Raw genomic sequence first — 20,438 nt, 5'->3', positions numbered from 1 at the left:
TTCTTTTACAGAGGCTGCTATTTCAAAAAGCTTTCAACTCTCAGCAGTTAGTTCACGTCACTGTCATTAACCTGTTTCAACTTCATCACCTTCGTGACTTTAGCAATGAAACGGAGCAGCATAGTTACAGCCAAGATGAGCAGCTGTGTTGGACACAGTTGTTGGCCCTCTTTAGTGAGTATGAAGTCATTGAACTTTCTGTACCATCTTGTTTGGAAAGCATAACCTTAGACATTTTCATCAGTGTAACAAAGCATGAGTGACATATAAGAAAGTCCTGTATGTCTTAATATTGAACCAGGAGGCCCAACCCCTAAGTTCTGTCCTTTATCTGCTGACACCTTCTCATCAGCTGTTTCTATACTATTTTTAACATGGGAAAGAAAATACCCTGTTAGAAAGAAGCTGTAAGATAGTTAAGTGTTAAGTAGAATACAGCAGAAGGCTCACAATGATATTTTAATTTCGACTGGTACCCAGTTTCAAATATCGTACACTGTCTGAATGCCTTTTTTTTTTAAAGTGTCTTTTCTTGGCATCCTGTGCAAGTGTCCTCTCCAAAACAAATCTCAGGAGGAGTCCTACAATGCCTACCCCCTTCCTGCAGTCAAGGTCTCCATGGACTGGCTGAGACTCAGACCCAGGGTCTTTCAGGAGGCAGTGGTGGATGAAAGACAGTAGTAAGTATCTTAGAATTTCATGGTAGCTTGTGTGCTTTGTCTCTGATACTCATAGATGCGTAGAAACTGCCTTCCAAAATACAACACTTGAACAATGGGAGACTTTGTATTTTCCACCTACTCTTTGGAAATTGAACTGAAGACCTCTTTGTGTGCGTTTCCTTTATTTGTTTGAATTCTTCATGTGAGGCACAATCTAAAGGATTCTCTGACTCCCTTTGTGCACCCCCATTCCTGGTTGCTATCCTGGGGAAAAGGCATTTTTCACATTCCAAAATGAAATTGAAATAAAACCAGTTTGTTTCTTACCCATTACAATATGCCCCAACTTTCTGTTTAGGAGTTGAAGGGAAGAGATTTTTACTTCTTCCATTATTTTCTGTATAAGCTGTTTGATAATGCCTTATAGTGATACCCACTTGAGTTATATTTGTTTGTCTTAAGCAAAGAAGATTGGAGGTTATTTTGGTTCTCACCATTTTCTCCGTAATTGCTACTCTGAACAGTTCTGACAGTTCTTAGGAACTATTGATTTTAGAGTGACAAATGAAAGCTTTCAGTTTACCGTTGCTTGTAGGAAAACTTCCAGTAAGGCTTTGCAGTGAGTGGAAGTTCCTTGCCTGCATATTTTGATGGTGGATATGAGGAGGATCTCTGAAATTTCTGCTGTGTGGCCCAGCCTGAAGGCCACACAGTGACCAAAGCCACTACCTAGAAAATTAAAATGACCTCGCCACATTCGAGACACTGGGATCGCTCTATTTCTTAAAACTCTGTACTCTTCCCCTTAAGCCTACCTGTAAGCCCCTTCCCTTTTCACATCGTTCTGAGTTTAGCCACATCGTACAGCATGTCACCTTTTGATGCCAGGGTAGGTGTCACAAAGTCATGCCTACTTACAGACATTGCTTCCTGGTACAAAATTCTCACTGCTTGACCCAGAGGCTCGAGTTTTCCTTCCCTTGTGTAGAAGGAAACTTGAGAACCCAAACTTGTGTTTGGTTCAGTAAATTGCGTCAGAAATGCTATGAAAGAAGAATTCTGTGTTTTGCATTTGCTTACAGAGTTTTCCTATTTATGGGCAGGGATGGGTTTTTCAGGTTTTTGGTTCTTGTACCACCTTTTGGTCTATTCTGTGCATTCCCTCTCCTTATCATGACAAAGGATGTTCAGCCAGAGCAATAATTTCATTTACCAACCAGTTTTCCCCTCTTTATTCCTTACTATGTACTCTTCCCCCTTCCTCCCATTAGATACATCAGAATCTTTAAAATTATGCCCTTGCAGGTATTGATTTCATTCCTAAATTATGTTACTACTCATTTTAAAGACTAGTTAGTGTGGGGTATTTCTCTAAAAGTAGAGATTTTCTGTATATGTTTGATACATTAAAGTAATAGTCTTCATTTATATCTTTGAAATAATGAAAAAAACAATCCCTTTTCCCTTTGTGAACTCAAAATTTTAAACAATAAACAATCTACAGTTTCTGGCTTCTAGACCTTTTCCATTTTTAGAACTTGTTTTCTCCTGTACTTTTTTGAGAACATGTTATCTTAATCTAATATATATATATGAAGTAGTGTTGTATTTTTTTTCCCTTTGTAGAAAGCAAAATTAGACTCAAGTAACCCAAAATTGGGTAAAGCAATATATCATTAAGTCATCTACTCATTTTTTTCTGCAGTCTTTTTTCTTGAGATCTCATATTTGTTGCATAAATGCATTGATATTCTAGTTTAATATTCGTTTTTAGGTTATTAACCTTCTTTTTCAACTTTCTCTTGTAATTTGTTACATCCCCAAATGCTTGTAGCAGACATTTATTCTTCAATGTTTGTTTCCTTATGTGTTTTTTCAGTATATATTCTTTTGTATCTCTTTTTAGTAGTATGTTCACATATTTCAAATTTACAATTATTAGATATTAGTTGTCAACTTCAGGTTTTTTCCATGATGTGATTATTTACATCCAGTTTCTCTAACCTGGGCACATCACCCTAGCCTTTTTTTAAATCACACTTTTCACGAACATTGGTTGTTACATATTGCAAGAAATGTTTATTATCTTAAGTAGAACGTGATTATTTTCAGTATTTTAAGTTAAATATTACAAATATATATTTTTTAATATTTCACAAACTTTCACAAAAATTGCCTGTGTTTTAGGAAACCGAGTTTAGAGGTAAGGCTATTGTAACAATGTGTGAACTTCTTTTCTTTAATAACGAAAAAGACATGTTCATCAGTTTGAACAGAGAATTTGATTTGACTGGTGTCACCATACCCTTTCCCAGATTAACAAGCATCAGTGGGTTCCACAACTGATAATGGATGGAAAAGCTCTGTAAAAACAAAATCTCTGGTCAGAGTTTTCTCAGGAAATGTCCATTTTCAGTGTTTAAAACTGAAAAATTATTTTCACTCGTTAAATTAGCAACCTAGGAAATGACCTGCAGTAGCAGGTCTCTGTCATGGAAATTTAACCCTTCTGGTATATCTTTTATTTAGGCGTCTTGGAAGTATGTTTCAGGAAATCATACAGTCTTTCAAATGCCGAAGCAAACATGAAATATATAAAGTCTAACTCCAATAAGATAATATTTTCATGGCTTGGTAGTGTTCTGGTTTCTCTTATGTAAAAATAAAGTGTGAACTCTCTCTTTAATTTACAGCATTTGGCCCTGGCTAATTTCTCTTCTAAATAGTTTCCATCCCCATGAAGAGGATCTTTCCAGTACGAATGGTAAGGGCTACCTTAACCTTGTGTTGTTCACATTGTTCTCCACCACCAACGGTGGGCTGAAGGCCAGAGAAAAATGCTTTTGTTCTTATGTTTTTGCTGTTAAATTCAATCTCTTAGCAGTGACTTCGAACTCTACACTGATTAGGCTGGTGGAAGTAATGTTCTTCCAGTTCTTTTCAGCAACTTATTCTCCCGTTTAGCTACATTTGAATACAGGAGTCCAGAGTGCAACAACTTCCAGTTCTTCCCATCTTCTTTCCTTTCTTTTTGTTCTTACTATTTTCTTAAAAAGAACTAATGTGAACATTACTCTATCAAAGTAATACCTGCTAATCACAGAACGTGTAGGACATACAAATATGAAGAACACAAGTCACCCGTAGTTCTGGCATGCGGAGATACACTGTACTGCTAACATGATAGTGTGTTTTCTATGGGCCTCTGTCTTCGTGTGCACACATACACCTGTATGTGACTGGTATCAAATTCAGCTTTGTACTTGCTTTTTAAATTTAACTTTATATTGTTAGCATTTTCCTTTGTCATTTAAACATTTTGAAATATAATTTTTACTGGCTGCATAATATTCCATGCTGTGGATATGGCATAATTTATTTAATCAGTGTCCATTTGCTTTAAAAATTTCCCCATTATAAATAATTAATTCTGTACTGAACAGTCTCTACTTGACTCCTTTCTGGTTATTTTTCCTCCATTAGATCAGTCCTTCTCAAACATTCATTTACAAATGAATCACCTGGGATCTTGTGAAAATGCAGTTTATGATTCAGGGGTTTGGGATACTGCCCAAGATCATGCATTTCTTACAAGCTCCCAGTGGTGTCAATCTTGTTGTTCAATAGTTGGGCATTACTGGGTCTGAGGCTATGAATTTTTGAAACTGCTAGAAAAACAGTCCGTCGTATCCATCCTCCTTGGCACTGAATGGTAGGTGAGTATTAGGATGATGGTTAGAGCCCGAAGGCAACACGCAGGGCTTTGACAGGTATGTTATTTTATCGGGATACTATAAAAAGCAGAGAACTGTGGGCATCATAGATAGTTTCTTTCTGTATAGAAGGTACTCGGTTTTGTTGTTAGGTTTTAGTGAGCAAAGTTCTGCTGAACAACAGTATTTTAATTAAAGTATTTACAAATCTTGATTTTTATCCTTCTCTAGCAACACCACTTCCAGAGGAGTTTGAATTACAAGGATTTTTGGCTTTGAGACCATCTTTCAGGTGGGTGGCAGCTGAAGGTGGTTTATTTTGCTGTTGGTGGTTGCAGTATTAAAAATTTAACAGGAATCAGGCTTGGGTGTAGAAACACCTTTGGTCTTTCCCAGCTTTGTGTTACTTTGCCAAGAGCAACTAATAGTGAAAGTTTTGTGATGTAAAATGGATTTGTATATGTCATGCCTTTAATTCCTGTGTAATACCAATACTAAGTGCTTGAAAAATAGGGAGTAAAAGAAAGTAAAAGAAAATTGCTTCTTCCAAGTGGTATTTATTCACTGAATTCTACCTTTTATGCTGTTCTTGAAGCTACAGGGAAAGTCTCAGGAATGGGAACCAAATGTAACTCGAAGGATATTGCTTGACATTTTTCTTATCAGTAACAAGGATAAAGCAATCTGTTTTTCTAATTATTCGCTTTTCCTTCTCCTTTGGAGGAATAACTGCTTACTCCTTTTCAAGTCGAACCCTTTCATCTGCGCCCTTGATTCCATCCCGTCCTACCACCCCAAGAACCTTTACCTTGCTCCATCTGTTCATCTCGCTCTACATTGTATTAATATTTTCAGTATCTTTTAATTTTTTTTAACAACCAATTACTTTTATTTTTTTTAATTTATTTTTCATAAATTGTATTGGGGAATGTTGGGGAACAGTGTGTTTCTTCAGTTCCAAGCCGTTGTCCTTCAGTGTAGCTGTGGAGCGTGCAGCTCAGCTCCAAGTCCAGTCTCCATTTTCAAGCGTTAGTTGCAGGGGGCACAGCCCACCATCCCATGTGGGAATTAAATCGGCAACCTTGTTGTTGAGAGCTCGCGCTCTAAACAACTGAGCCATCTGGCCACCCCTCCAGAAGCTCAGCTCGTTGTCTTCAATCTAGTTGTGGAGGGTGCAGCTCATTGGCCCATGTGGGAATCGAACCGGCAACCCTATTCAGAGCTCTTGCTCTAACCATCTGGCTGCCCCCCAATTACTTCCTTTTAGCGTAGTATAATAACATTCAAGTATGTCCTATTCTTTCTAAAAAGTAAAATTCACAACCTCATCTTTCTCTAATGTTGCTCTTTCTCCTCATCATCAAAAAGAGTAGTGTGGGCTAATCTTACTGACTGCTTCACTCCCAGTTATTTCATAGCCTACTGCAACTTAAACTCTCAGTACTCTCCTGGTTACCTAGATTTTATTGACTTCTTTACAGTTTTCTTCCTATTAATTTTCTCTGACATTGAGTCTGTTGGTCCCTTTTTTCATGAAACCTTTTTTTTAGCCTATGACACCACTCTTCTTCTACCCTTAACACTCAGTCTCTTTCATTCTTTTGTACTGCGTGCCTTGGAATATTGGTGTTCTCCGGGGTTCTTGCCCTTCCTTCCCACTCTACATTCTGGCTGGTGATCAAATCCATCCCTTTGTCTTGAGCTTTTATCTCTTGGATGGTTAAGTCCAAAATTTTCAGTTCTGACTTCTTCTGGAGTTTTGGACTTACATTTCAAACAATCTGATCTCCCTTATACTTTTTAAATTTTAATGGGACTAAAAATGAGCTTATGTTTTCTTATTTGGTCAGCAAAATATGACCTTTTTGTATTTATCTGTGCGCCATTATCCACCTACACGAACAAGCTAGAAATCTGAGAAACTTTTATTTCTGTTAATCTTTCTCACCAAGTCTTTGTAATACTGTGTCCAAAATGCCTCTTAGATTCAATTCCTCCCATTTATTTACTCATAATTCAGACTTTTATCACCATTAACCTGGAGTATACAAAAGCTTCCTAATCAAGTTCCCTATGGAAAGTCCCTTTTTCTATAGTCCATTGCTACCCTGCTTCCACAGTTACGTTTTTATAGACCTGATGATGACCCCAGTTCCAGTTCTTTTTTAGCTTGATATCCAAATACTTGGCTTTTCAGTACATTTTCTGTCACTATCTAATGCTTGTGTTTTCAACCATAGTTTCCACTTCTACACTCCTCCCTGCCAATACTTACATCTACTCTACATTCACTGTGTCCTATTCTTGAATAGCTCTGTGTTTTCATTCCTCCAAAACTTCATCCATGCTATGCTTAGAACATTTCCTTTTCCTTTTTGCCTTCTCTTACCAACCTGAAGCACTGACCCGTACCTGGCCAATGTCCAGCTGAGGTTATCACTCTGTGAAATTTTTTCAGAGCTTATCAGTAGGAACTGACCCTCCTTTTTAACTTATAGTCTCTTATTCTTTGCATAGTGTCTTTTCTGCTTTGCTTCATTGGATTTAAAATCTTTGGGGATATAAATTTAAACAAATACAGTCTCAAGTAGCTAACCTATGTGGAAAAATCTGAAGCCATTTCAGTTAATTAGGTGATCTTGATTGCCTGGAAAATAGCGTTAGCAGTTTAATAATCTGTGACTTGCTTATCAATTTTAGGAACTTGGATTTTTCCAAAGGCCATCAGGGTATTACAGGAGACAAAGAAGGTCAGCAGCGACAGATCCGCCAGCAGCGCTTGATCTCTGTGGGCAAATGGATCGCTGATAATCAGCCCAGGTATTCCTTATCGGATATGCACACACACCCACCTGTGTTTTAGGCTTTGGTGTGATGCTATTGATTACAAACTCTGAAGTCAGAATGTTGGTAACAACAAATTATGACCCGGGTGATCATTAGTATACTCTGACATCTCTGTTCTCCCCATTACACTGCCTATTGTAGAGGAGTTGACCTTGTCTCCCTTGTTTATCGTGAGCTTCTGCTCTAATATATAAACATCTATGTAAATGTGAGTTGTGTGTTCATAGTGGTTTGTGTTGACGGGCCTGGTGGTCAGTTTCAGTTAGGGTGGACCAGGATGGGGCTGGAGACTAAATATGAAAGCAGGAGGGGTAGGTGGTGTAGTGGAGAGAGGACAATTTTGAGTCAGATAGGTTTGAGTTCAGTTTCTGGTTCTGCTGCCGCTTTCCCAGGTGTGGGTCCTTGGGATCTCTCCTGTTGATCATAAGCTTTCCAAAGTTGGTGACTAATTCATACTCATTTTTGTTCTGAGGTTCCTGTCATACTATAAGTACTTGAGTGGTTGCATGTGTGAATGTACTTAATACCTCTAAGTTTCCGTTTTCACATGTATAAAATAGGAATTATAGATAGCTACTTCAAGGGCCTAAACTAGTGTTTAAAACATGCTCAGTAAATGTAGCTGTAAGTACTGGAAAACATTAAAAGGGCATGGGAATGTGTTGTGATGTTAAGTATGATGATGAGAATCTGAGTTTCGACATAACTGCTTTTTGTGTTACTTGAATCCACATTGTTACATCCTGCTTTTTCCAAAATTTTTGGGCTGGGAATTTTAGGACTATTGGATCCATACACAATTCGATTGTTACTGTTTTATAGGTTTATGTTTTTCATATATGGATTTATTTTTACTTTTTTAGGCTGATTCAGTGTGAAAATGAGGTAGGAAAATTATTGTTTATCACAGAAATCCCAGAATTAATTCTGGAAGACCCTAGTGAAGCCAAAGAAAACCTCATTCTGCAAGAAACGTCCACGATAGAGTCACTGACTGTGGATGGGAACCCAGGACTGAAATCAGTGCTGTCTACGGGCCGAAATCTAAGCAACAACTGTGACACGGGAGAGAAACCCATGGTCACCTTCAAAGAGAACATTAAGCCACGAGAAGTGAACAGAGACCAAGGAAGAAGTTTTCCTCCCAAAGAGGTGAGAAGGGACTATAGCAAAGGAATAACTGTAACTAAGAATGATGGAAAGAAGGACACCAACAAGAGGAAAACAGAAACCAAGAAATGCACCTTAGAAAAGTTTCAGGAAACAGGAAAGCAGAATGTGGCAGTGCAGGTAAGCTGTATTTGAACTATAAAGCAGGTAGAGGAAGGCTCCCACAAAAGGCAAGATTTTTCATTTTGTTCCTGAAGCCTGGAGAATTGGCTGTTGTAGAAGCTTGACTGCATTCTTCGAGAGTTGCTTAGTGAGGTCGTGTAAGAGCTACAGTAGATGCCATGTTTCCCCGAAAATAAGACCTAGCCGGATAACCAGGTCTAATGCGTCTTTTGGAGCAAAAATTAATATGAGACCCAGTCTTATTTTACTATAATATTTTACTATATAAAACCGGGTCTTATATAATATAATGTAAGACCCGGTCTTATATGAATTTTTGCTCCAAAAGACACATTTAGAGCTAATTGGCCAGCTAGGTCTTATTTTCGGGGAAACATGGTGGTTACTTCATCAACTCTTGGTAGTTGTCATGTGAGTGAAAAGGTTCTCAACCTGTTTGACATTTTTGTCAGTTCTCTTCAGTTGAAGTGGTTTGAAATGACCAGTTGCAGAGCTGTCAGTTCAATGAAGACCTATTTTCTTTGGAAGGTATAATCACCATTTGTTAATGCCATAGTGAGAAATTCAGTGTCTTTACAGATCCAATAGAACCGAGAGTATATTAAGGCTTATACAGTTTTTCTCAGTATACAAAAAAAAAATGCATTCTTAGAAAATGATGAGGCTTTTTTCCTTGACATTTAGACCTGTCCCAGCAGTAGCATTATAACACTTCACTGGTACCCTGGCTCATGGGAATTTTTAAAGCAAGAACCCAAGTCTCCTGCTGGGAACAGATAAGCACTGCTCATCATTTGAGATTTGGGGTTTTTGTTTGTGACTACATATAAAGGGTCTTTACTCTGCTGATTTTATTTATACTTACCATTAATGTTTGAGTAGGTGCCTAAGTAGCCATTTGATTTTTTAACACATTTTGGTAAATACATTTGTTTGCAGTAAGCATGAGAAACCCTCCATTTTTGAAGGCTGCTTGTAAATAAACGGTACCTTCAATGTATTTCCCTTATAGGATTTTTATTGGGAAAGGGAGAAATAAGAACATAATAGTTCCGTTTTAAGATTAATAGTAGGGCAGAAACAAAGAGAAAGACATGGTAGAAATTGAGAAAAGGCATGAAGAGAGACAGGTGCTGGGGAAAGGCATGGGGTAAACCAAGTGAACTATATAAAGCTGAAGAATTAGTGTCTTAGGAATAAAGAGTTCAGCCTTTCCTGCCTGCTCGACCTCTGTTCTCTACAACTGCTTCTCAACAAGGTCCAGACTGAAAATAAAATCTCCTTCCCTGTCACTCATCCCTCTTAAATCTGCCTGTAGATGATTAAAGAGAGCCTGACAGTGGTCAGTATATTACCACCCTCTACCTCATCCTTAGCTTTCTATAAATGGTACTTGTTTTCCCTCATTTATGTATGTTATTTAATGAATTAGAGCATAAAGCGCCCTGGGACCCATAACCGCCGGCTTAAGATGGATCAGAGGCAAGTTTTTTAACCTGTTGGCATCAGGAATCTCATTTGTAAAACAAATGAACTCTGAGGTCCTTTGCATTTTATGACTTTCATGATTTTGTGAAAGCAAAATAATTACACTAGTAAATTAAAACAAAGTATATCTGTCTTTTATTGGACAATTAAATAATTTATTTTGATTTCCCTCTTTTTAATTTAGGTGAATTTAAATATCTTCAGCATGTACCTTTTTTGGACATAATGGTATTTTAAATACTTCCTTACAGTAGGTGCTTCTTTCTAATAATTTGAGTTTCAGAATTATCATAGTTTTGCTTCTGTTGGTCATAGGTAAAATCCCAGACAGAACTAAGAAAGACTCCAGTGTCTGAAGCCAGGAAAACACCTGTAACTCAAACCCCAAGTCAAGCAAGTAACTCCCAGTTCATCCCCATTCATCACCCTGGAGCCTTCCCTCCTCTTCCCAGCCGGCCAGGTAAGTATGTTTTGTCATTTCTTCTACTTGATGCCATCTGTACAGGAGTTCCTGTTCATTCATTGAGTAATTTATGCGTTCACCAGACTGATACTACTATACCATAATGTTAAAAGGTAGAAGGAAGTTTTCTTTTCCCTAATGCTTATGAAATTATTTTTGAGCCATTTCTCTGCAGTTTACATACAAGTGCATGTTTGTTATCATGAAGGAATTCCCATCACTAAACGTGGCATGTAAGAAACCACCTTTAGAACACTCCAGTTACTTCATTGGATAGAAGTAGCAGCCAGTGGTATATATTTATACTTGAAAGGGAGTTAAGGATTTTCACTTGATCAGTCTTACTTGATGGTTGATCCCTACCTTTTATAATATTTATGAGAAGACCTCTTCCCTACTCTACCACCAAATGACTTAGTATTTCTGCCTTTCTTTTGTGAAGTTTCTTGAGAACTAAATCTGTCGTCTTCTGTTTTGAAGGGTTCCCACCGCCGCCATATGTTATCCCCCCTCCTGTGGCATTTTCTATGGGCTCAGGTTACACCTTCCCAGCTGGTGTTTCTGTCCCAGGAACCTTTCTTCAGCCTACAGCTCACTCTCCAGCAGGAAACCAGGTGCAAGCTGGGAAACAGTCCCACATTCCTTACAGCCAGCAACGGCCCTCTGGCCCAGGGCCAATGAACCAGGGACCTCAACAACCACAGCCACCTTCCCAGCAACCCCTTACATCTTTACCAGCTCAGCCGACAGCACAGTCTGCAAGCCAGTTGCAGGTTCAAGCTCTAGCTCAGCAACAACAGTCCCCCACAAAAGCCGCGCCAGCTTTGAGGAAAAGCCCTCCTCACCACTCTGGGTTCCAGCAGGTAGGTCATACATGTGTATTGTCCGCTGAAATCGGAGGAGGAGGCTAAAATTGTTCCGTGTTTGGGTAATTCAGTACCAGTTGGGCTTTCGCCTACTTGCTTAGACTTGTAATGATCATGGTGTAATACAGAAGAATTCTTTTTGCTGTTTAGAAAGTTCCGATGTTTTCCTTTCTACTTTTGTATACTAGATCTTAACTACCATTCTTTGAAAAGGATTTTCTGTAAATAATTCTCTCCCATTTGAACATACACTATAGAAGGGAAGTCGAATCATCATCTTGAAGTGTTAAGAAAGAAGTGACACCAGTTTTTAATACTGTCATCCCCACGGCACTTGAAGCAGGGAGGAGACAACACACACACACTCATTCATTCATTTATTCATTAAACCCCTTAAATAATTGAACTGAAAGAGAACATGAGCTCAGTAGCCATTATCTGTTCCCGGAGAGCTCTGTGAATTAAAAAACCTAAAGGGTGAAGGAAACTGCCTCATTGCCTAGAGTTTTGTTGATGGTAAAATCTCTCAAGTTCATCCTGTGATTCCTGAGTACCGAGCGTAAGTACCATTGCATTTTACCCTCGTCTTATTGACAGGCATCTCTTTTTTAGTATCAGCAGGCAGATGCCTCCAAACAACTGTGGAATCCCCCTCAGGTTCAAGGCCCATTAGGGAAAATCATGCCTGTGAAACAGCCCTACTACCTTCAGACCCAAGACCCCATAAAACTGTTTGAGCCGTCACTGCAACCTCCTGTAATGCAGCAGCAGCCTCTAGAGAAAAAAATGAAGCCTTTTCCCATGGAGCCATATAACCATAATCCCTCAGAAGTCAAGGTCCCAGAATTCTACTGGGATTCTTCCTACAGCATGGCTGATAACAGAGCTGTGATGGCCCAGCAAGCAAACATGGACCGCAGGGGCAAGCGGTCTCCCGGAGTCTTCCGTCCAGAGCAGGACCCTGTACCCAGGATGCCATTCGAGGTGTGTGTCTTTCCCATCACCAGGCACGTCTGAGATGGGGACTGCGTATCTTGACTTTCTTAAGTAGCTGTCTGTAAAGGTCACTCTGACTCATTAGTGCTGTAGAATGCTGCTGAGCCACGGGTTCCTCCTCACACTGGCACAGCACGTTTGATTTGGGGGAGTGGAGGAACTGGCTTTGAACTGTGATGGTCTGGCAGAGAAATCAGATGCAGAAGTCTCTAACACCGCCTGTTAGAGAATTCTGAGACAAAAGTCCCCTCCCTTGGGCTGAATCATCTCAGTTTAAAAGTAGGTTTAAACAATTTGCTTTTTGAGAAGAACGAACTCAACCAGTTATCTTTGGTTAGTGGAGTTCCCCTCCCTTGTCTGTTTTATTCAGGAGAAACAGCTATATGTTTGTAACTTTAAAAAGAGCTGTTTCTCTGCTAGCACAAGGTACGCTCATCACCGCTCCCTTGTGTTGTTTTACTCACTAAACACATAAACCTTTTATGTTCTGCTCTGTCGGTATTTTTGCTTTGTGTTATCTTGATCTTTGTCTGCCATTGTGCTTGTGTCGCTTTGCTCTGTGTTTCAGAGGCGTTTCCTCTGCATAATACTGTCTCACTGTTAATTACTTCTTCCTTCTCGACTTTATTGCCTTCATCCCCCTAATCATGTGCTTTTGTCACCCCTTATTGCATCTCACTGTGATCCTTTCTGTCACTAGGACCCCAAGGGCTCCCCTCTGCTTCCTCCGGACCTGTTAAAGAGTCTGGCTGCCTTGGAGGAAGAGGAAGAGCTGATTTTTTCTAACCCTCCTGATCTTTACCCAGCTCTGCTGGGGCCTCTCGCCTCTCTTCCTGGAAGAAGCCTCTTTGTATGTATTTGACATAATTCTTCTTGCTCTAACCCCAGCTCCTTTTCTGAGCTTATGTAGTACTTGGAACAGGTGATCTCTTCTTTTGGGGGTTTTTCCTTCTTAACAGAATTGTAAAACTTATCTCCCGAAGGACCAGCTAACCTTCAAATGGTAGTAGATCATGGCAAAACATTTCTGACTCCCTAGTTCCCCAAATCATAGCTTGATTATAAGTGTTACCCAGAAAGCTTCCTGCAGGACTGGTCACACACAGGATGTGATGATGGCAAATTAGCTTACTTTTCAGGTGGCACTTCCATCTGGACCCAGGAATTTCAAGTGTCATTTAATTTTATTTAGGAACAGTGAGATTTTTTCCTCTTGTACTCAAGTTATGACATGAAATAATGTTCTAGGTTTTTTACTGACATTATTGAGCTCTTTTCTGTTTAATTAACTGAGAGCCCTGATCTAAATTAAGAGCTAGAATTATAAACAGAATGAGTAAAAATGAAGAGGATTCTATTGCTAAATGGTGTTGGGGTGCCATAAATGAGTGAATACAGAGATAAATAACTAGAATGACACAAAATAAAGCCTAAGAGATGATTGCTGGTGGCTTTTTAAAATATTCTTCTAGAACCTAGTCCGCACGTCAAAGGATGTCACTCTGTATGATTGTCAGTATTTATATTTTACTAAGATGAGGGAGTATAAGAAAAATGTATACTGTAAGGTTTTTTCCTCCTCCCTTCACTCCATCATAAAAAATGGAAAACAGTTCTGAGTTTTAACTTTCTTGCTGTTTCTTTCCCATAAACCCGAAGCAAGAAAACATTTACGTATAAGATTAAAATGCATTGATTTTAGTATTAGGGAAACAAAAGCTTAATGGTACTCAGACAGAAGTTTCCCTGGCCCTTGAGGCTCCCTTGAGAATTTGCCTGGGTGAGTGGCCATAGAGAGCTACCACTTTTCCCCCCAAGTTAGCAGAAATAAAAGATCCCCTAAAAACTGAAACAGTAGTAGTGCCCTGTCAGCACCTAGGGCCCAGCTGCTCAGCTGCTGCCTCTGTGTTTGCCGGCCTGGCTGGGGAGCCTGGGGAGTGTGTCTGTCCACCTGTGTCCTAATCCCTTAGTTCCTGTTGCGCTTCCCCTTCCTGTATTGAACAGTGTTAAAGATACAGTGTGTGTGCAAAAGTGCCTTGCGTGTAGTAGGTATTTAATAAGTGCTTTGCTGATCAACTCACTGACAACATCAGAGATTCTGCTTTTTCAAGTCATTAATGTCAACGGTTTTAAAAACTTGGGAAGAAAGCAGTGGTAGATCAGTTCAGCGTCTTGTTTTGAGAGTATTTGAAATGTAGCTATTGGCAAGGGGATTCCTGAGTAAACACTCAGAACTGCCATTTGCCAGGGTGTCTGGTCCCTGCCAGGGTCTCTGTGCTAGATTCGAGGTACTGATCAAGGAGGAGGGCTCTGTCCAACTTGTCCATGGCCATGGCACTTAGCTGGTGTCATGGTGTTAACAGATTTGAAATTCACATCTTTTAAATCTTACCTTGTACACAATGGGTGAGTACAAGTATGCTTAAAGTGTAGTCTCTTACTCTGGGTGTATAGTATCTTAAGATGAGTAGAAAATGGAAGGCATAATTTAACTCCCTTTTTTTTCCCGGGACTATGAAGAAATCCTTATTGGAGAAGCCCTCCGAGCTCATGTCACATTCATCCTCTTTCCTGTCACTCACCGGATTCTCTCTCAATCAGGTGAGTAAACAGTGAAGGGTCCTGCATTGTAGGCTCATCTTTTCTTTCTGTTCTATTTAAGTACATCTGTTTTTCTCTTTCCTTTCTCATTCACATACTGGCGTCTCCTGGGTATTTGATTTTATCCCCTCTCCCTGTGATTGGCGTACACTAGAGACTTGCTAAGTTTGAACCCTTTAACCTCTCATTGATAGTTAAATGCTTAGGCCTCTGTTCAGCCAAATAAATTATTTAAACTTTTTAACCTGGGTGGTTTACATTGACAGAGCCAAATTAATGAGTAAGGGGAAATGAATTTAATAGGAAAACTAAAAACGAAAACCTCCGAAAGTTTGTCTTGGTAAGAAAAGCTTCAGGTGTACCAAGCATCGGCGAACATGAGTGTAGCATTTTCTTAAATCGTTTTTCTTTGAGTGTGTCTATAACTTGGGTGTCGTTGTCTTTCAGGAAAGATACCCCAATAGCAGTGTGTTCAATGAGGTATATGGGAAAAACCTGACAACTAACGCCAAAGCGGAACTTAATCCTTCAATGGCCCCCCAGGAAACATCACTGTACTCCCTTTTTGAGGGGACTCCATGGTCTCCATCACTTCCTGCCAGTTCAGGTATTGGCTAGTCTTTAAATTATAGACCCTGCATTCCCATTGATTAAGAGTTACTATGATTTTGTAATTATAAACATATTAGGTGTTTTTGTTATTTTAAGTAGCTTCGAAGGAAAATAGAAAAAAAGCCCGATGAGGCAGTTTACGTAACAGATGCTACTAGAAAAGCTTTTTCACATCCTCAGAAAACCATTAAAATTGTCAGGCAGACAAATACGGATTCTATGTTAAGGTTTTCAGCTGTCTTTTAGTTTTGTTTGTAGATATTTATTCTTTGCAAGAAAAGTTGCACTTTTTAAATTAGAGATTTTTTTTTCATCCCTATTTTGTACATGGCGTCTGATCTAATAGTATTAAGGTTCAGCAATTCTATTTCTGACAAAGAAGACCTTACCCGAAACAGGCGTGCCACATGAGTGCGTGCCCTAGACAAAACTGTGTACTGTTTTGTTTTGTTCGAGGGCAAGGAGTGTACCTTAGACGTGTGCGATGAAACACACGTGTGCATCTGGCAGACTCCCTTTTGGGCCCTTATTTCGCCTCTCCTCCTAAGCTCTGTGATTATTTTTAGTAGAATTGAAGTGCTACAGGAAACTTTCGTTTTTGGTATGTTTGTGAAACATCTTGTCTATTTAGTGCCCTATTTTGCTGTTGTTTAATAGATCATTCAACACCAGCCAGCCAATCTCCTCATTCCTCTAACCCAAGCAGCCTGCCAAGCTCCCCTCCAACCCACAACCATAATTCTGTTCCATTCTCCAATTTTGGACCCATTGGGACTCCAGATAACAGGGATAGGAGAGCCGCAGATCGGTGGAAAACTGATAAGCCAGGTAAGGTCCAGACTTCACTGCCTCGCAGGAGTCACACCACTTACTCTGTCTTTCCCCGGCTTTCGGCATTTGGCAGTGAAGGAACATCTTGAATTCTTCTCATCTCTTTTCATCCCTTAGCCATGGGTGGATTTGGCATTGATTATCTCTCGGCGACATCGTCCTCTGAGAGCAGTTGGCATCAGACCAGCACTCCAAGTGGCACCTGGACGGGCCATGGCCCCTCCATGGAGGATTCCTCTGCTGTCCTCATGGAAAGTCTAAAGGTGAGTGGGCTTCAGGAACAAGAACCACACAGATGTCTCCGCTTCGTTTACATAAAGAGCTAGGCCTGCTCCTAAGGCCCTTAGAACTGATTGAGTCATAGCACATCGGTACCTAGCAAAGTTCTAGAAACATAGCTTGCCTTACAAGATTCTTGAACGGGATTTTCTTTTTCTTTTTTTTTTTTAATTTGTGAATTCACTTAGTGATAAAGCAATATCTTCAGGGGAATAGAAATGCAGAGGTCTTAGTTGCATTCTGAGGTTAAGAAAATTCTGATTCTTCGTGGCATGTTTGATTTCAGCCTTTTCTGAGCAAGTAAAAGAAGGGGATCTAAATTTTAAAAATGTTTTGTTTACCTAAAACCTTTAGTGTAAATACTTTGTGGTCCCTTATGGAGCTGAGTTATTTTTTTGTTTGTTTGTTTTTAATTTTTTATTGGGGAATGTTGGGGAACAGTGTGTTTCTCCAGGGCCCATCAGCTCCAAGTCGTTGTCCTTCAATCTAGTTGTGGAGGGCGCAGCTCAGCTCTGAGTCCAGTCTCCATTTTCAGTCTTTAGCTGCAGGTGGTGCAGCCCACCACCCCATGCGGAAATTAAACCAGCAACCTTGTTGAGAGCTCACGCTCTAACCAACTGAGCCATCCGGTTGCCCCTCTGGAAGCTCAGTGGCAGCTTGTAGTCCTCAATCTAGTTGTGGAGGGCGCAGCTCACTGGCCCATGTGGGAATCGAACCGGCAACCCTGTTGTTCAGGGTTCGTGCTCTAACCAACTGAGCCATCTGGCCCCCCTGGAGCTGAGTTTTACTAAAAAGACTTTTCTGGTGTAAAATGGTCTTTAATGGGAACTAACTAGTGTCGACGACAGTCTTACAGTGACTTTTTCTAATAGCTGAATTTTTTTTTAGGGGTGGGGATCTTGGGACATATATGCCTTTATATTTGGCTGGGATTGAAAACCAAATCCTTTCAGACAAGCAGGCCGTGGCCGCCCGCTGACGAGCCCTGGGCTGTTTTTCAGTCTATCTGGTCCAGTTCCATGATGCACCCTGGACCGTCCGCTCTGGAGCAGCTGTTAATGCAGCAGAAGCAGAAACAGCAGCGGGGACAAGGCACCATGAACCCTCCACACTGAGGTCACAGTGGCAACCCTGGGAATGGAGGCTCCATAAACCATGGCATGTTGGGTTTGCAGGACTGGCCCACACAGTCCCCTGCAGGTGGCAGCCCTCTTTTCTGTTTTTTGCTGTCGAGAGGGTGTAAGCGTTCCACCAGCCCGCTGAGTGTGCACGAAATGTCTGCAGTGCAACAAAAAGTAAAACCACCAGGAACTCTCCGTCCCCCCGGGGCCTTCCGGAGGGAGAGAGGAACTGCTGTTTGTGTCACTCAGTTACCTGATATCACCGCCTCTCACCTCTCCACTGTGCATGTCCCCAGCCACATGGGAAGTGAAAGCTGAGAAGGGAAGGCAGATGGGAGAAGCCAATGGGAACTTCTCAGTCGTCCTTTTTTCCTCTTTGGGGAATAAAATAGGAATCCATTAATGATTACTTTGCTGACTGAGAATGTAGTAGAAATTATTCCTGAACATCTTTTATTATTGTTATTACTCTCAGTAGTGAAAAAAAAAATCACACTGAATTCTTCCATACACAGATGTGCTTCTTCTAGTCAGTGTGTAGCAAGGAAAGCCCCGTTCACTGCTCCTAAGAGGTTGGTGGTGACAGGATGGGGAAACGGACCTCTTCAGCCAGTGGAAGTGTTTCACAAGGGCGAGTCCAAGGCCTCAGCTCTCGCTCAGAAGGTTCTAGTAGGCCCTCCTCTGGCCTGGAGACTCCAGCAGGAAATGCCCTTCACTCTGTAGGTGCTCGAGCCCCAACCGAGGAGGCAGTGTCGGTGGTGGTGCTGGGCTGGGCTAGCAGACGACTGCTGTAGGGTTTTAAATTAACATTTTTGATTCCTGTACATTTTGCAGTAGCAGAGCAAGCAGTCTCACAGAAGGCAGGCCAGTCCACGTATGGCCTGATGTTTTCATAGGTAGAAGCTTTCAGTGTGGTTACTTTTTGTTTGGGTGGTTTCTGTGCCCCTGTCCTCCCCACCTCCTCCTGGCCCTACCCCCATCCCTTTCCTACCCTATGCTGTATGCCAGTAATTGTTTTTACTCCTCATGTGTGCAACATCTCGCCAAGAAGCGACAGCATGGGGTCCAGCAGTTGGGGCCCACACGACAGTCTGAAGAGGAAGGAGGCGGCGGCCTCGGCACGGCCGCAGAAGGGCCGAGCGCCCACCCAGCTGCAGTCTTCCAACCTCCACTTTCAGAGTGAAGTTCAAGGCAACGCGGACACGTGCATGCGTCGTGCACAGGAGAAAACACAATGAAGTCCATTCTGGGAAAGGCGGAAGAAAGGAACATAAACTTATTTGATATTTATTAGAAGGAAGGAGGACTGAAAAGGTTCTCATGTAGAAACCGGAGGACAGCATTTCTGTTAGTCATTTCCTGGAAAAGTAATATTTTAAGGGGAAATTATGGAAACAATCGAAATGTCCAATTGCTGTGCTAGTGGTAGGGTTTCTTTTCTGCGAGGTCTTTCCTTTGTGTGTGTGTGTGAGTGTTGGTGTGTGCGCGCGCACGCCTGTCGGCTCTCCCTGAAGGGCGGGGTGGTGTGTCTGACTGTATGGTGTTACTGTGGGTCTTCAGAGCTGGAAAATGGCTGCAGAGCAAAGCACATCCAGGAGCCGCCGGGTGTCACTGGAGTCTGGGCCACCCCAGCAGTGAGAAGGGGAGATTCATGCTCGTTGCTCTTCAGAGAGACAGTGGTTGGAGTCCCATATGCTGGCATTATCGCTCTCTTAGTTTGATGTGGTGTTTGGGGTTTATTTTTGTTTGTTTGGGTTTTTTTTGTTTTTCTTTTGGAAGGTCTAAAAAGGTGAAGCCCCCCCACCCAATGGCAATATGCAACCCTTTGTGCTTCTCTCCGTCCCCAGCCCTGTGTCCACCTTTTTCCCAGTCTCTTCCTCCCAAGCCTCTGTCCTGCTCCCTTTACCTACTGTGTGAGTTTGAGCTCTGCATTCAGGCAGCTGCAACATTCCTAAACCGTCACTGAGTCTTACACCCTAGACCAGCTAGCTACCCAGGTTCCCATCTCACTCCTAGTAGCGCCCACACCCCATCTACAGCCCCATTTCTGCATGAGAATTTGGTGTTGGGATGTTTTCTGACTCTTGGGGCGGGGCTCCTCGGCTTCTCCTCCTCAGTGTGGAGTAGTGAGGGAGAGGAGAGTCTTCATCAGAAAATGGTTTTGTGTTGTCAGCTTTCCTTTGTGTTCTGTTTTGTTTGGGGTTTTGTTTAGTTTTGTTTTGCTTTGGTCTGTCTGTGCAAGACCTGCAGCTGCTGAAATCAGCTTTGCCTTTAATTAAACCACGTTCTCTCCAACCAGATCTGTGTAGAGATGGTCTCTTTTCTACCCTAAAAGAAAATCCAACTTGAAAAGCAAGAATTTATACTACTCAGAAGTCATCTAGAAGAAAGCAAAGATGGTCAGAATTCAAATATGCTTCAGGGTTATTTTTGCTTCTAGTAGCATTCCAGACCAGTATGCATTATATGGAAAGGGATGGGTAGAAAGAAACTGTCAAAGTGATTTTATTTAATAAATAAAGAATGGCTTATGCAAAGGAGTTAACATCCACCATTTTTATCCCTGTTGTCTCTGTTTATAAGCAACTCAGAGATAGTTTATCCTTTTGGCCCATAAAATGCACTAAGTCTGAGCAACAGTAAGTATTCTTAGCCTTTGGGGTTGC

General features: G+C 41.1%; 1 protein-coding gene across 6 annotated transcripts in view; it reads left to right on the top strand.

Moving 5' to 3' along the window:
• Window positions 1–20,324, top strand: part of SMG7 (SMG7 nonsense mediated mRNA decay factor) — a 66,105-nt gene extending 45,781 nt beyond the window's left edge. For 2 of the 6 annotated variants that reach the window (XM_081026822.1, XM_081026819.1), the window contains exons 9-23: window positions 12–174; window positions 524–680; window positions 3,356–3,426; window positions 4,607–4,667; window positions 7,076–7,195; window positions 8,086–8,512; window positions 10,319–10,463; window positions 10,947–11,329; window positions 11,945–12,316; window positions 13,029–13,178; window positions 14,849–14,929; window positions 15,377–15,536; window positions 16,199–16,369; window positions 16,490–16,635; window positions 17,653–20,324. In XM_081026822.1, coding sequence (XP_080882948.1) covers window positions 12–174; window positions 524–680; window positions 3,356–3,426; window positions 4,607–4,667; window positions 7,076–7,195; window positions 8,086–8,512; window positions 10,319–10,463; window positions 10,947–11,329; window positions 11,945–12,316; window positions 13,029–13,178; window positions 14,849–14,929; window positions 15,377–15,536; window positions 16,199–16,369; window positions 16,490–16,635; window positions 17,653–17,766 — 2,721 coding nt within the window. In that variant the 3' untranslated portion in view covers window positions 17,767–20,324. The remainder of the gene's footprint in view (window positions 1–11; window positions 175–523; window positions 681–3,355; window positions 3,427–4,606; window positions 4,668–7,075; window positions 7,196–8,085; window positions 8,513–10,318; window positions 10,464–10,946; window positions 11,330–11,944; window positions 12,317–13,028; window positions 13,179–14,848; window positions 14,930–15,376; window positions 15,537–16,198; window positions 16,370–16,489; window positions 16,636–17,652) is intronic. The other 4 variants (XM_081026823.1, XM_081026824.1, XM_081026820.1 and 1 more) reach the window with 3 other exon arrangements.
• Window positions 20,325–20,438: the final 114 nt, after the last annotated feature.

This window comes from Rhinolophus hipposideros, assembly GCF_964194185.1.
Source record: "Rhinolophus hipposideros genome assembly, chromosome: 19".
In the NCBI taxonomy this organism is placed as follows: domain Eukaryota; kingdom Metazoa; phylum Chordata; class Mammalia; order Chiroptera; family Rhinolophidae; genus Rhinolophus; species Rhinolophus hipposideros.
Note: the sequence above shows the minus strand (reverse complement) of the source record. Positions and strands in the feature narration are given on the sequence as shown.